Source organism: Megascapheus bottae, chromosome 19 (assembly GCF_031878675.1).
Source record: "Megascapheus bottae isolate mThoBot1 chromosome 19, mThoBot2.hap1, whole genome shotgun sequence".
Lineage (NCBI taxonomy): Eukaryota > Metazoa > Chordata > Mammalia > Rodentia > Geomyidae > Megascapheus > Megascapheus bottae.
The window spans coordinates 39,436,924-39,452,041 of NC_143527.1; the positions used below are offsets into that span (position 1 = coordinate 39,436,924).

At 38.0% G+C, this 15,118-nt stretch overlaps 2 protein-coding genes across 6 annotated transcripts in view; one reads left to right on the forward strand and one right to left on the reverse strand.

Moving 5' to 3' along the window:
- The window catches only part of Mettl4 (methyltransferase 4, N6-adenosine), a 206,795-nt gene extending 196,393 nt beyond the window's left edge, over nt 1–10,402 (reverse strand). For 4 of the 5 annotated variants that reach the window (XM_090353372.1, XM_090353373.1, XM_090353371.1 and 1 more), the window contains exons 1-7: nt 10,151–10,402; nt 7,329–8,336; nt 5,965–6,027; nt 5,360–5,732; nt 4,332–4,401; nt 3,101–3,275; nt 455–561 (exon numbers count right to left, since the gene is read on the reverse strand). In XM_090353372.1, coding sequence (XP_090209498.1) covers nt 455–561; nt 3,101–3,275; nt 4,332–4,401; nt 5,360–5,732; nt 5,965–6,027; nt 7,329–7,721 — 1,181 coding nt within the window. In that variant the 5' untranslated portion in view covers nt 7,722–8,336; nt 10,151–10,402. The remainder of the gene's footprint in view (nt 1–454; nt 562–3,100; nt 3,276–4,331; nt 4,402–5,359; nt 5,733–5,964; nt 6,028–7,328; nt 8,337–10,150) is intronic. The other variant, XM_090353375.1, reaches the window with a different exon arrangement.
- Nucleotides 10,403–10,524: 122 nt separating this feature from the next.
- Ndc80 (NDC80 kinetochore complex component) overlaps nt 10,525–15,118 on the forward strand; it is a 29,917-nt gene continuing 25,323 nt past the window's right edge. Inside the window, exons 1-3 of the mRNA XM_090353376.1 lie at nt 10,525–10,676; nt 12,487–12,596; nt 14,201–14,278. Coding sequence (XP_090209502.1) covers nt 12,496–12,596; nt 14,201–14,278 — 179 coding nt within the window. The 5' untranslated portion in view covers nt 10,525–10,676; nt 12,487–12,495. The remainder of the gene's footprint in view (nt 10,677–12,486; nt 12,597–14,200; nt 14,279–15,118) is intronic.

Sequence of the window (15,118 nt, forward strand, 5' to 3'; positions counted from 1 at the left end):
TTGAGCTATTGTAATCCTCTTCAAGGAGAGACCTAGGCTTGTACTAGTTATCACAAATGAGGGAAACCATTACATTTTTGCAAAAATTTTTTAAATAATGTGTTCTGGGTTTTGGGTTGTGGGTTAATAGACAATTTTCTAATCATTTGTCACAGCTGGACTAATATTTTTCCCTTTCAAATAATACCCAATTGTAAAAACAAATTTAAAGAATCAGTGAAGAAAATAAAACAACTTAAGAATTGAGTATTTCATTTCCCATAATAATAATAATTACACACTAAATAAAACAAAAGGTAACAGAAAATTTCATGTTCCATATCATTAACACTTTAAGCTATTTCCAGATTTTCAAAAACGTAAATTTTAAGAAAAATCAATGATCACTGTTAGTGACTTTAAGAGCCTAAAAATTAATCTACTTACAAATTGTGAAAAGTATCACCTTTCTTACCTTAATGGTAAAGCAGTTTTTTCTTGAACTCTCCCTAGGATAAGAACTTCATAAGGTTTTTTGTGTAGGGAATCTAATGGGAACACAAACTCTCCTGAAGTGGTAATCTGATAAGAAAGAGAGAACAAAAGGGATTATTTTTTTTCTCAACACTATACGGTTTCCACTAAAAAGAAGAGAAATTATTAAACCTCCAGAATACTGTTGTCCAATAAAAATATAAAAATATAATGTGAGCCACACATTAGTAGTACCATTAGAAAAGGCAAAAAAGAATACAATGAAAATAATTTAAAATACTTAACTTAATCTAGTATAGCTAGCATATAATTTCAATATGTAATCAATCACAAAATATAATAAGATTGTTTCTTCTCTACCAGGTCTTTAAGGCACAATGTTTTCTTTACATTTACGAACACATTATTTGACCTGGGCACCAGTAGCCCATGCCTATAATCCTAGTCTGAGAATCATGATTCAAAGCCAACCTATGCAGAAAAGTCCCCATGAGACTCTTATCTCCAATTAACCACACAAAAACTAGAAGTAGAGCTGCTCAAAGTGTTAACCTTGGGCAAAAGAAATCAAGGATAGCACAAGCTGCACAACTCTCCTCCCCCCTCCCCCCCCAACAACACACACACACAAAAAAGCACATTATTTGAAACAGTCACATATCAAGTCTAAAGAGCCAAATATGAGAATGGCTACTATAATAGGCAGTGGAGCTATAAGGAATTCTTTAAAAAAAATTTCTTTACATTTACACAGACATTTCAATTTTATTAACATCTTACATATCTCTACCTTTTCTTAAAATCATGCAAATAATACTAATTATTAGCAATTAAACTAAGTCAAAAGTAAAATTGATGTAGTTGCTAAGATATACAATATTTAATCAAAGACCAATTTTTCTAACTAAAAATTCAGAAATTCAGTTAACCATTTCACCTTGGAATGATCAGCTTCCCAAATATTCATTTAAGCTAATTCAGTTCAAAAAAAATATAACTTAAACTGATTTATAATATGTCTAGATAGATAGACAGACAGACAGACAGACATTTTGTTTTTGCCAGTCCTGGGGTTTAAATTCAGGACCTGGGCACTGTCCTTGGGCTTTATCAAGGCTAGTGCTCTACCACTTAAACCACAACACCACTTCCGACTTTTTCTGTATATACTGAGGAATCAAACCCAGGGTTTTGTGCATGCTAGGCAAGCACTCTACCACCACTAGGCCACAGTCCCAGCCCCTGAACCTATTTTTTTTTCACTGTCAAAGTATTTTTATCTATTGTTTATGAAGCCCTTTGCCTTTATTGGTCTTTTAGTCAGCTAATTCAATAATCAGAAAACCTTATTATCTCTACTATAGGGCCAGATACTATATCTCTCACACATAGAACTATATAAACAACTGGCAAATTATCTGGATAGCCTATAAATTCATTGCAGATTAGTCTCAATTATAACAATATGGAGAATTATTTAATAAATGTTTCGTACAATATACTAGACATTCGTTTTAAACTGATCATATCCCATCTCTTAGAACTGATTACTATTATAAATGAACATTGTTGTTTTTTTCTTGAGCTTTTTATGTATTTACATTTTGCATATTTATTTATTAATATATTTTATGTATTTACATTTTAGGCTTGACTTCAAGAGATAACTTTTTTACTTTGACCCAGTCTCTGCACATAGGAAAATAATCAAGCTGCGAATGAAGTTCAGTGATAGAACATTCACTAAGTATGATCAAATTTACTGAAATATGGTATATACAGGGCTAGGTTTCCATGATGTAACCCCTTTGAACCATTAGCAGGCAGTTTCACAAAGTAAATGCCATTAACTGAAATGTGTCTTTATTAGTGAGAGGATGCTAGGAGGAAGAGGGTTGGGCAAATGCAGTCACTGTGTTCTATGTACATATGAAAATGGACCTAGAAAACTTTAGAAGATAAATAGGGAAGGCATAAATGGGAGAGGAAATGATAGAAAAGGTAAAACTGATCAAGATGTACTATACTCATAAATGGATATGTTAAGCTGAAACCCCTTTGTACAAGTATTTTAGGATAATAAAAGAAAGAAAACAAAAATAAACTGCTGACTATATAAAAACCAAAAGTGGGCTGGGAGTTTGGCCTATGGTAGAGTGCTTGCCTAGCATGCACAAAGTCCCAGGTTCGATTCGTCAGTACCACATATATAGAAAAAATCCAGAAGTGGTGCTATGGCTCTAGTGGTAGAGCACTAGCCTTGAGAAAGCCCAACGACAGTGTTCAGGCCCTGAGTTCAAACCCCAGGACTGGCAAAAATAAATAAATAATAGATGCTGCCAGGCACCTGTAATCACACCTGTAATCCTAGCTACTCAAGAAGATGAGATCTGAGGCTCATGGTTTGAAGTCAGCCCTGGCAAGAAAGACTCTTTTCTACAGTTTAGCACATAAAGGGGTCAGAAATAGAGCTGTGGCTCAAATGTTAATGTTAGGCAAAAAAGCTCAGAGATAGCTCACAGGCCTGAGTTCAAGCCCCAGGACCTAAACAACAATAAAAAGATGATGTCTTTACATGAATGGTATGCTATACTTTATTAATCAAAAGGGTAATTTCTAAACTTACTTTTACCCAATGCCATTCAGCAAGCATCTCCACAGACCAGGAAGGATAAAGCTCTTCCTTAACAAAACGCAGGTGCTTTTGTCTATTGGTCACCCAAGTAACAACAAGGCAATGTGGGGCAGCCAGTTCAGGAATGGGTATTTGTTTTATTTGCAGTGATGACAAATAACTGTACCTAAAATTAAAAAGAAAAAAATATGACCAAAATTTGATTCAAGAAAGAGAAATAGGAAGGGACGAAACGGTACTACAAACACACAAGTCATAGAACACGATTTGTATAGGTAAGTGTGAAGCCACAGTGACACCTGGTGGACACATGACCCACACCAAAAATAACTTCATTTTTCTTTTCATTAAAATTTCTATTTTTCTTTAAAATTGTCAGGCTATCACTTCAAATTTTGGTAGTTTTCTTACAGTCTACTACTGAGTTTACCTCTAGCTTACTACAAGGAAACTGGCTTCTTCCTACAGGGAAAGTCAAGTGAACAAAAATGCAGAAAAAAAGAATTCAATCAGTAAAAGTCCAAGGACAGTGCTCAGGCCCTGAGTTCAAGCCCCAGGACTGGCAAAAAAAAGCAAGCAAGCAGGAAAGCAAGGAAGGGCAGACGGGAGGGAGGGAGAGATGAAGGGAGGGAGGGAGGGAGGAAAGAAGGAAGGAAAGAAGCCACAAACACTGTTGTCAAATTAAAAAAAAAAAAAAAGAGGGCTGGGAATGTACTTAGGGGTAAGGTGCATGCCTAGCATGCATGAAGCCCTGGGTTCAATTCCTTGGTACCACATACACAGAAAAAGCTGGAAGTGGTGCTGTGGTTCAAGTGGTAGAGCACTAGCCTTGAGAAAGCTCAAGTACAGTGGCCAGGCCCAGAGTTCAAGCCCCAGGACTGGCAAATAAATAAATAAATCTACAACAGAATATTAAGTAAAACTAGAAATAGTCTAACACATATTTCTAAATTTTGGAATCTGATATCAAAAGCAGAAAAAATAATGCCCTTTCATGTACAGAAGTAACTTTAGACATTAAATATAAATAATTATTACTGACTATACAGTAACAGTTCAACAGAATTACCTAGTAAGAAAAATTAAAATTTTAGAACCATCCAAAGCATTTTAGTTATTTTAGATCACCTCTATCAGAAAGTTTATAGTGTATTAAGCCAGAATATACAAAAGACTATAGGTTTTAGAAAGCATATTTAATAGATAATTCATCTCTACTTACCTGTTACTTCTTTTTACGGACTTATTCTGCCATGGTGGATCAATCACAATTAGATCAAATTTTTTCCTACCTAAAATCAAACACATAATTTCAAAAATATCTTCTGTACGTGATCACTTTAAAACTTAAACACAAGGACTGAAGGTGTGACTCAAGTAGTAGAACAATTCCCTAGTAAATAGAAGGCTTTGAATTAAAACTTCAATACTGCCAAAAAGGAAATAGGTAGACAGAAAAAGAGAGACAGAAAGATAGATAGCTACATAGACAAATATTAAAGGAGGATTGGGAATGTAGCTCAGTAGCAGCATACTTTTAATATGTACCAGGGAACTCACAGATTCAAACTCCAGTATCTGGAAAGAATAAATGTTGGCCCTAATTTAAAATTCATCTATCTCTTAACTTATGAGATCAAAATATTACTTTTTATTATTAACAAAAATAATAATTTGAGACTACAGAAATATCCACAACTAACCGGGCAAGGTGGCTCACACCTGTCATCCTAGCTACTCAGAAGGCTGAGATCTGAGAATCAGGGTTCAAAGCCACCCAGGCACAAAAGGACCTCAGACTCTTATCTCCAATTAACCTCTAGAAAATGGGAAGTGGGGCTTGGCTCAAGGGTAGGGTGGTAGCCTTGAGCTGAAGAGCTGAGGGACAATGCCCAGGCCCAGGGTAGGGGGGGTAGCCTTGAGCTGAAAAGCTGAAGGACAGTGCTAAGGCCAAGTACAAGCCCCATGACCAAAGGGCTGGGAGTTTAGCCTATGATAGAGTGCTTGCCTAGCATTCACAGAGACCCAGGTTCCATTCCTCCATACCACATACATGGAAAATAGCCAGAAATGGTGTCAAGGCTCAAGTGGCAGAGCTCTGGCATTGAGAAAGTCCAAAGACAGTGCTCAGACTCTGAGCTCAAGCCCAGACTGGCAAAAAAGAAAAAAAGAAAGAAAGAAAGAAAGAAAGAAAGAAAGAAAGAAAGAAAGAAAGATCCATAACTAATAACAAACATAATAATTACTTACAGTTCAGAAGTGGCTGCATACAAGAAATATCAGACAAAAGAAAACTGCTTTTTGGTGGCAGCAGGTATTTCTGTCCCATTAAAGTAATCATTTTTGAGAAGCTAAATTTGTTTTCAACAACCCGTGAAAACAAATCCTGCTCTGTAACAGAAGTATCATCTTCCATTAATTGTAGTGTCTCAAGTTCCATATTATTCAGGGAAGGCAAATACTTTGCCATTTCACATAATTCAGACAAACTGCAGGACTCGAGCGGTAAAATAATGGGTTTACCACTACACTTGTCCTGATTTTCAACAAGTGGATAAAGGAAACCACTTCTGAGACCTTCTTGGATTAACTGGAAAGATCCATCAAAAATCAGTTGTCGGATCTGTAAGAGAATTTATTAAAAGTATGGTTAAAAGACATGGTTCAAGTAGTAGAGCAGTAGCTGAGTAAGAAAATTGAGCCTGAGGCCCTAAGCTCAATCCATGTGGTACTAACACACGCGCACGCACACACGCACACACGCACACACACACACACACACACCTGGATTTTAATATCCTTATAATATGCATTTGTTTTATACTAATTCACATTAAAGAAAATTATATAGCTACCTTTGTATGATATTCCATAGCATCCAATTCACCTTGATTGAAAGCAACACATCTTTTACGTTTCTAAAGAGCAGATAAATTAGAGAAAAAGCTATATAGCCATCTGTCAGACATTACTATTTCTAAACATATATTTCTTTTTTAAAAATAGTATCTTTTTAATCTTCAAACATTTTCTATACTGTGTATCTATCTTTAAGAGGCAATAATTTTTACTAAGATCAAAATCAGTGCAAAGGGTACAACAGTAAAGAGGTAAGCACACGGAGCCAGATGCTGGTGGCTCACACCTGTTATCGTAGCTACCTAGCAGTTTTAGATTGTTGAGTTAGCAGTTTAAGCCAGGATAGGAAGAAAAAAGTTTTCAAGACTTCCATGTGTACCTTTCATTCTAGCTACCAGGAAGTTCAACATAGGCGGATCATGCCCAGGTGTACATTTGGGCATTTATAAGCAAAAAAATCAGGGTTGGAGTTGTAGTCAACAGTACAAGCACTGACTTAGCTAGCATGAAGACGAGTTCAAACCCCAAGACAACAACAACAACAACGAAAAGGTCAATGGATGAGTGATTAATATTATTCCTATCACTAATAGAATAACAATAATAAAATTCATCTGAAATGAACTTTGAGTAATCAACTGTGAGCTCTTGAAATACATTGTTTTAAGCATTAAAGCATAAGGCAATCCTGTATATCATTCTCAACTTTTAAAGGCTGGGAATGTGGTTGAGTGGCAGAATGCTTGCCTATCATGCCCGAGACTCTGGGTTCAATTCCTCAGTACTACATAATCAAAAATAAATAAAATTAAAAGAATATCCCTGTGTGCATATCCAAATATTTAGTACTTGTGAACATTTAGTACTTGTACACATTTGTGTTTCATTTGTGTTTCAGACATGTACATTTCCAACAGTAGCTTTCTAGTTTCATTAGCAGAAACTTTTCAAAAACTACATCCTTTTGTCAAACCTTCATTATGAACTTATCCCCAACAGACCTCTATAAACCTCCCAAAACCCATTTACTGCTTTTAGCATTTTGCACAGAAATGTGTTCTTTAATCTTTTTTTTTAAGTGTAAAACTTTTACTTATTAAATGGTAAGCAAAAAGGGGTTTTGGTTTGATTTTATTTACAGAACATTAACTTCTGAGCCAAACTTGCTTACTTTTGAAATATTCAATTTGGTATTCTAGAATGGTAGAATCTTAAAATAGAATCAAAAATTACTCTGGATATACTAAAGACTTCCTGGGCTTCATTAGATTTTCTTTATACTTACTAAGCTATAACGTATTTGATTTGCTCAATGAAAATTTTGTTTTCTATAAAAAATTATATATTTAAAACTTTCTACCTTCCCAATAACAGAAGTGGAGATTTCTTTTTTAACACCATTCATTGGACCTTCTTTTTCATTACTTTGTTGGTGTTCTTTGTGAATAGGTGCAGTTATATAAGGTTTGGTGATATTAAATAGTTCAGGTCGAAAAACATATTTTTCTGTGAACATTTCACAATTTCCTTCATCGTCATTTTCTGGATTCCTAGTAGAGTCCAAAGTAATACATGGAGCAGAGGCATCAAAACATGACAAAGAATCCATTTGAAGAGCATCAAAACAGACAGAAGTAGGCTTATTTTTGCTGCAATGAAGCTCATGCTGTTGGTGATAATGATAATTTATCTTGTTAATGAAAGAAAGATGATCTAGTAACCACCCAGATGCCAGCTGGTGTACTATAGACATTTTCTTCCTTCAAAAAAAAGTCTGGGACTGTGGCCTAGTGGTAGAGAGCTCACCTAGCATGCACCAAGTCCTAGGTTCAATTCTTCGTTATCACATACATAGAAAAAGTCAGAAGTGGTGCTGTGGATCAAGTGGCAGAGCACCAGCCTTGAGCAAAAAGTGTCTGAGGAGAGTGCTCAAACCCTGAGTTCAAGCCGCAGGACTGCTAAAAAAAAAAAAAAAAAAGTCTAGGAATCAGGAATTAGAAGTAAAAATAGGACTTTGAAGATCAAAATTCTTAATCTGTATTTCAATAAACATGTACTTTTTATACACGTAGACAGATTTGATGTATTCAAAGAGAATTTAGCATTCCTGACATATTTATATAGATGGCAGCTCTAAGGAAAACTGCAATGCTTTAATATAAACTTTTCATTTCAGAGTTGATCATTTAAAATTTTTAGCCAACTCGCCAAAGGTTTTTAATTTGATATTATCTGGAATCCCAATACAATCCTCCAACTATCTTCTCATGTCTTCTACAACTTCTTGCTTTAGTTCTTGGATCGAACCAATAAGGTCCATATTCTTCAGGTATAGAAGTCATCAAATCCTTAAAAGGTTGAAAGTGCCCTGAAAAATCAGAGAATAATACATTAACTATGTGAACTCTTTTTTTTTCTTTTGTCAGTTGTGGGACTTGAACTCTGGGCCTGGTACTATCCCTGAGCTCTTCAGCTCAAGGCTACTGCCCTACCCCTTGACCCACAAGGCCACTTCCGGCTTTCTGATGGTTAACTGGAAATAAGAGTCTCATGGACTTTAGTGTCTGGCCTGGCTTTGAACTGGGATCCTTAGATCTCAGTCTCCTGAGTAACTAGGATTACATGTGTGAGCCATCAAGCACAGCTGTGAATTCCTCCTTTAAAAGGAGATAAACCTATGTAGAGGAAGTTCTAAAATTTCAAAAGGAGGTGTTCATGAGTCAGCCCTTGATGTTTGGGAGTTTGGCCTAGTGGTAGAGTGCTTGCCTAGCATGCACAAAGACCTGGTTTAATTCCTCCATACCACATACATAGAAAAAGCTGGAAGTGGTGCTGTGGCTCAAGGTGGCACAGCACTAGCCTTGAGAAAGCACAAGGGCAGTGCTCAGGTCCTGAGTACAAGCCCAAGGATTGGCAAAAACAAAAACAACAACAACGAAAAAAAAAAAAACAGCTCAGGGGCCTGGGGTTCGGCCTAGTGGTAGAGCCCTTGCCCAACATGCATGAAGACCAGGGTTCAATTCCCTGGTACCACATACATACAAAAAGCCTGAAATGGTAATGTGGCTTAAGTGGCAGACCACTGGCCTTGAGAAAGCCAAGGATAGAGTTCAAGCCACAGGACTGTCATATATATAATATATACATATATATTATATATATATTTAATAATTTAAAAAAAAACAGCCCAGGCAGCAAACCCCTTGAATAGCTAGCAAAAAAAGGTGAAAAGTGAAGCTGTGGCTTAAGTGATAGAGCACTATCCTTGAGGAAAAGAACTAAGGGACAGTGCTCAGGCCTGAGGTCAAGACAGACAGACACACACACACACACACACACACACACACACACACACACACACACTAAACCCCAGCAAAAGTCCAAGGTTAAAGGTTCAGATCAATAATAGTTCTGATCCACAGTTCTCAAGTACTTACTACTCAGAACTTCCTTATCTTTGTTCAAAAGATGGTTTACAGCTCTGGGTATTGCTTTCTAAACCAAAGGTAGGGAAAATTTACGAGGGTACAAATAAGAAGCAGTTCATCAACATTGAATCCAAATAATATTATTTGGATTCAAATCCCTGTGTATTCCCAGTATGATAATGGACAAGCTACTTGATCTCACTGAGCCTCAGTGTGGACATTTTTTATTACTTCTCACCGTACAGGTCAATTCACAATCCCGTATAAAGAGATTATCTACATAAAGAAGAGAATCCACTCGGAATGTGGTACACAATGCTTGACCCATTACAGCTGCTCATCCCAAATGGCCATCTCTGCTTTGGACCCTGGGCCCCCTCTTCTTGGCCATCTCGTGAGATGAAGAGGCCCAGGAATGGCTAATGAGATGTAGAACTTTAATTGGGGAAAGAAAAAAAAAAAAACTGAAAATCAGACAAGAAAGAGTAATTTGTCTCCAAATTAAAATCCAAATTAATGACAGTACAGGATTTAGGTTATGTCAACTTTTTGCTCGGAGATCTAGTACCACTTTTCCAGGAAATGTTTAGGTCCGGGTGAAATGTTAGGAAACAACAGTTATTGGTTCCTCACAACAACCCAGAGCCACGTGGGCGCGGAGGCCTCTGACGGGCAGTCCTCCAGTAGAGGACCGTGAGAACCGGGAGGGCAGAGGGAATACGGACGGCGGCCTCGGCGACCACAGCCACCTCACCTCGTCCACGGTCGGAAAACACGCACGCCAACGTCTCCGACTTCCTCACGGAAACAGCCCCGGCCTAAAGAGGAACCCCGAAGAAAACACAGCTCATGGGCGTCACCATCTTCCTGTACGGAAAAGGCGTTTCCATGGAGACCGAGAGCGCCCAGATCCCTCCCCCACGACAGGGACGGTCTCGGATCTTCAGTGCCAACTTTCAAATACAGGCCGACCTTGACCTTGAGCAGAAACACTCCCTCAGTCAGCGACGCGAGCGCGCCGGCGAGACGGCGGGGCGGGGGGGCGGGACTCCGAAACGACTTCCGGCGACGAGTAGCAGCCGGCGCGAATGAATTACGTGGCAGCGCAGGTCGCGCGCGATGACGTCAGCTCGGCGGAGATTTTTAAAAAATTCAAACCGCCGCGGAGACTGGCGGAGGGGCAGGTCCCCGTTTTTGGCGGCTTCTCTGGTTTGTGAGCGGCGGCGGTGGTAGCTTGGAGACATTCGACCCCTGGAGCTTGTCGGAAAACCGCAAGGAAGGTAAGCAGTGACACTTGGCGTGATGGCGTGGTGTTGTTGCTTGTCCTCAGCGAGCTCGAGCCGCGGCTGCCCGGGGGCTGCTTTTTCGGAGCGCGTTCGGAAGGGACGCGAAGGAGGGTCCAGGCGACACGAATGGAGAGACTGGAGCGGGTGGGGAGGGAACGACTGGAACTCGTCGGTCGTTAGGACGTGCTGGCTTCTTGGACCACCATAGCTTGCACACTTAGCGGCCTGCTCGCGGTTAGGCTGTCTGGAAGTCTACATCTTAAGTGTTCGTGGAGAGCAGACAGCGCTGGGAGGTAGGAGAGAATCCTTGGCGTAGAGCGACTGCCTGGCACGCCCGAAGCCCAAAGCATACCTAGATCCGCGAAACAAAATTAAAAAAAATAAAAATAAAGGAAGTGGGAGGGGCGCCCAAAGAAGTAAAAATCATCACAAATGTCCGCTTCCTCCTGGTAGGGAGGGCAGAGCTTATTCAGAAGGCTGCATGGAGAGTGCCTGATATCAGAGATGGAGACAGGATCAAAAGATTTGTCAGTCCTGACCTACTGCAAGACAGCCTTTCCAGTGGAAGTGAGAGTGAGGTGCTAATCGTGTTTTGAAAATGGAAACCCGACCCCAGTAAGGGAGGCATTAGTTTCAGTAAGTGAAACAAATGGTAATACTCAGGCTCAACCACAGTGGTAGTTAGTTTTTCCTCATTACAGAACTTGTTTGCATTTTGCGAAGTTCATAAAGACTTTTTTTTTTTTTGCCAGTCTCGGGCTTTGAACTCAGAGCCTGGGCACTGTTCTTGGGCTTTCTCAAGGCCAGAGCTCTACTACTTGAACCCATAGCAACACTTCCAGCTTTTTCTTTTCTATGTATGTGGTACCGAGGAATAGAACCCTGGTCTTCCTGCATGCTAGATAAGCACTCTACCACTAGAGTAAACTCCTGGCCCCTCATTTTCTTTTTAAAAGAAATTGTCCACACATATATTTAATACAGAAAGCTACAGTACAGTTGGCACTGCACATCCCCCTTCCCAGAGTTTTATGTTGTTTGACAGCGTGTTGTACATGGGATTAAAGATAAGGATAAAAATACTTGGCAGATTTATTCTCTGGCATACTTGACAGATTTATTCTCTGGTTTTATGTTTGTATTATGATAGGATAATTTAAAATGATTGTATATAAAACACTGGATCAAAATGTGCACAAAATCTTAAATGTTACATTGTACTGAAATAGAATAAAATCAATTTTCTTTAAGATGATAAAAAAGGAAATAGAAGCATGCTACAAATCATTTGTGGACTGGATGGTTTATCCAAGAATAAACCTTGAAATTGGAACCAGAAGGACAGTAATTGAGTATAAAGGAGACTGACATTAGGAAAAGAAACAGAATAATTATCTTCCCTGATGCATAAAGCAGGGGAATAAAGAGAACTTGAAATAGCTCTTATCAGGCTGTCTGTGACTTCCCATTGAAATAGACACAGGTATATGGTCAGGATTAATATTCAGGGATTTTGCTAGCATGGGTACTCCTGAAAAGATAGGAATCACATTCATCTTTGTATCTTCTGCATTGACTAGTACATTCCTCTATATATCAAGTATCATTAGTAAATGTATGTATTGAGTACTTGGAGTGTTCCTTGCAAATGAAGACTTGTATGTGTGTGAACAAGTAAAGGTAGTACATGATATTTGTCTTGAAAAAACAAAACACTGCTTTCCCTTGAAATTGAATATAAAGTTTTTGCTCAATATACCTTTTACCTGTGGAACTTTTGCTAACATTACATTCATGAATGTAGGCCATAAGCATGAAGCGCAGTTCAGTTTTCACTGGTGGTGCCGGCCGTCTCTCTATGCAGGAGTTGAGATCCTTGGATATGAATAAACAATGCCTTTATACTCCTCAAACGTAAGTGTTTCTCATACCTATTGTCTTGGGCAAAGAAATCATTAAAAAATAATTGATACAAAGATGTACTATATGGGTAGGCACCAGTGGCTCATGCCTGTAATCCTAACTAATCAGGAGACTGAGATCTGAGGATTCTTGTTCGAAGCTAGCCTAGGCAGAAAAGTTCATGAGACTCTTTTCTCCAATAAACTACTCAGAAAAGATGGGATCCAGTGCCTGTGGCTCAAGTGGTAGAGAGCCAGTCTTGAAAAGAAGCTCAGGGACAGTGCCCAGGCTCTGAGTTAAAGCCCCATTACTTGCGGGGGCGGGAATGAGCTGTAGTATGATGGGTCTCTATTTCCAATATTATCTAGTTTGGGGTGCATGAACTCTAAAAATGGTATATCCGTTAAGTGTTATGATTTATCTCATTTGTTTCTTAAATTCTCAAAGTTAAGTGCTTTGCAAGGCTCCTTCTAAAAGTAATGTTCCCTTCAATCCTTCACTACTTGTTCTCCTTTTTTATCTTGTAGCTGTTTGTTCAGGCTCTGTTCTATAATTCTGAACTTAGTAAAGATGTTTCTACCACCAAAGTTCTTAATCAAATCAAAGCAGTATTATTTGCTGTCTTGATTAGCTACAGTGTAGTAAAAGGCTACAGAACTGCTTCAAACCATTCCTTCAAAATTCACAGGGAATGTTGTCTACCTTGGTATGAGCTTGGTATCATAAACTGTAGATTTTCTCCTTACTGACATTCTGCTCATTAACAGAAGGCTTTGTGTTAGCCCTTGTGGAGAGGGGATATTAATACTTAGTTGCAAGTTACTTGATAAATTCCTTGTGTTTACATAATGTGAGTTTCTATTAGATGTTTGAAATATATTTTTCTGAATACATTTTGAGGAGTGGGGAACTTTTATTCTGCCAATGGCCATTTGGATATTTGTAGAACCATTTGCAGCCCAGTACAGGTAGACCACCTCAGGCTATGGACAGAAACATACAAGAAACATGTATTCTCAGGCTACATGCAGCCCACTAGGCAGTTCTTACAGCCCTACAGAATTTTTGTGCTGTTACAAACATATGTCCTCAATTGTATTAAAGTTGTATTAAACTCATTGTCAATGAGTTTTTCAGTAATATACAACATGGACCAAGAAATAGACAGATAAACAAATATTCTGAAGGCACATCCTTATTTGCACTGGGTACCACCTTGAAGGAAGAGAAGAGTCTTGATGAACATTTCCCCAACTATTCTTGGTTTTGGTTTATGCATAATGTACTTACAAAAACAAAGTCAAATTTTTTTTTAATTTGGAAAGAGTAAGCTTTCAAAGAAAAATTCAAAATTGCTATGAATATATGACTTAAAGTTCTTATCCATAAATGTACATATTTTAGGATAGAATAATGTAGATAAGTATTCTGCTTCTTAACATTTTAGCATTGTAACTTATATTAGCCCATTGCAGTCGTATCAGAGATTGCTGCTGACATCTTTTATTGTTTTGAATAATATTAATCAAGGAAATATTAGTTCTAATATATTCCCAATGTTTTTTGAGCTTATACTTTTTATGCATATTTTAAAGAGTTTTCTATTTTTCTTTAAGCAAAGAGAAACCAAGCTTTGGAAAGTTGAGTATAAGTAAACCTACATCTGAGAGAAAAGTGTCTATATTTGGTAAAAGGTAATACTATTTTTATTTGTTCTAATAAGAGATTTCTTTGTTGTTGTTGTTGTTGTTGTATTGTAAGTTGGAACCAGGGCCTTGTACAGTCCAAGTAACCACTCTACCACTTGTACTACACTCCCAATAGAATACATTCATTTTATTTTATCTATTTATCCATTTTGCCAGTCATGGAGTTTGAACTCAAAGCCTGGGCTCTGTCCTTGAGCCTATTTGTGCTAAAGGCTGGTACTCAACCACTTGAGGTGCCACACTTCCTAGAAGACATTCTTGTAACCATTCATTGGTGCTTTCAGATAGAGGAAAAAAGAAATTAGATGAAGTGGTCCCTTTCAAGACAAAAGTTATACTCTAGTTTTCAATGGTTTAAAATGATAAGTTTTAGAGCCAGCATGGTGGCACTTTCCTGTAATTCTAAAAGTTTATAGGTAGAAAATGGAGAATAGTTTATTGAAGGCAGTCCTGGCTATAATAAGACGTTAACTCAAAAAAAAAAAAAAATTAAGTGGCTCAAGTGATAGAGCATTAGCCTTACGCTGAAAAGCTCAAGGACAGTGCCCAGGCCCAGAGTTCAAGCCCCATGACCAACAAAAAAAAATTAAAAAATAAAAAATAAAATAAAATTTAGGTAGACACCATTTTATGTGCTATTAAGAGCTACCTCAATAGCTTTCTTGTTTGTTACAACTAAACAGTTGATTGAAAATTGTATATACCTAATTCTCAGATAACTACAAAATCATAGATTTTTCTTTTTTTTTATCTATTTTTTTGGTTGAGGGGGTCAGTCATGGGACTTGAACTCTGGGCTTAAGCATTATCCCTGAACTCTTCAGC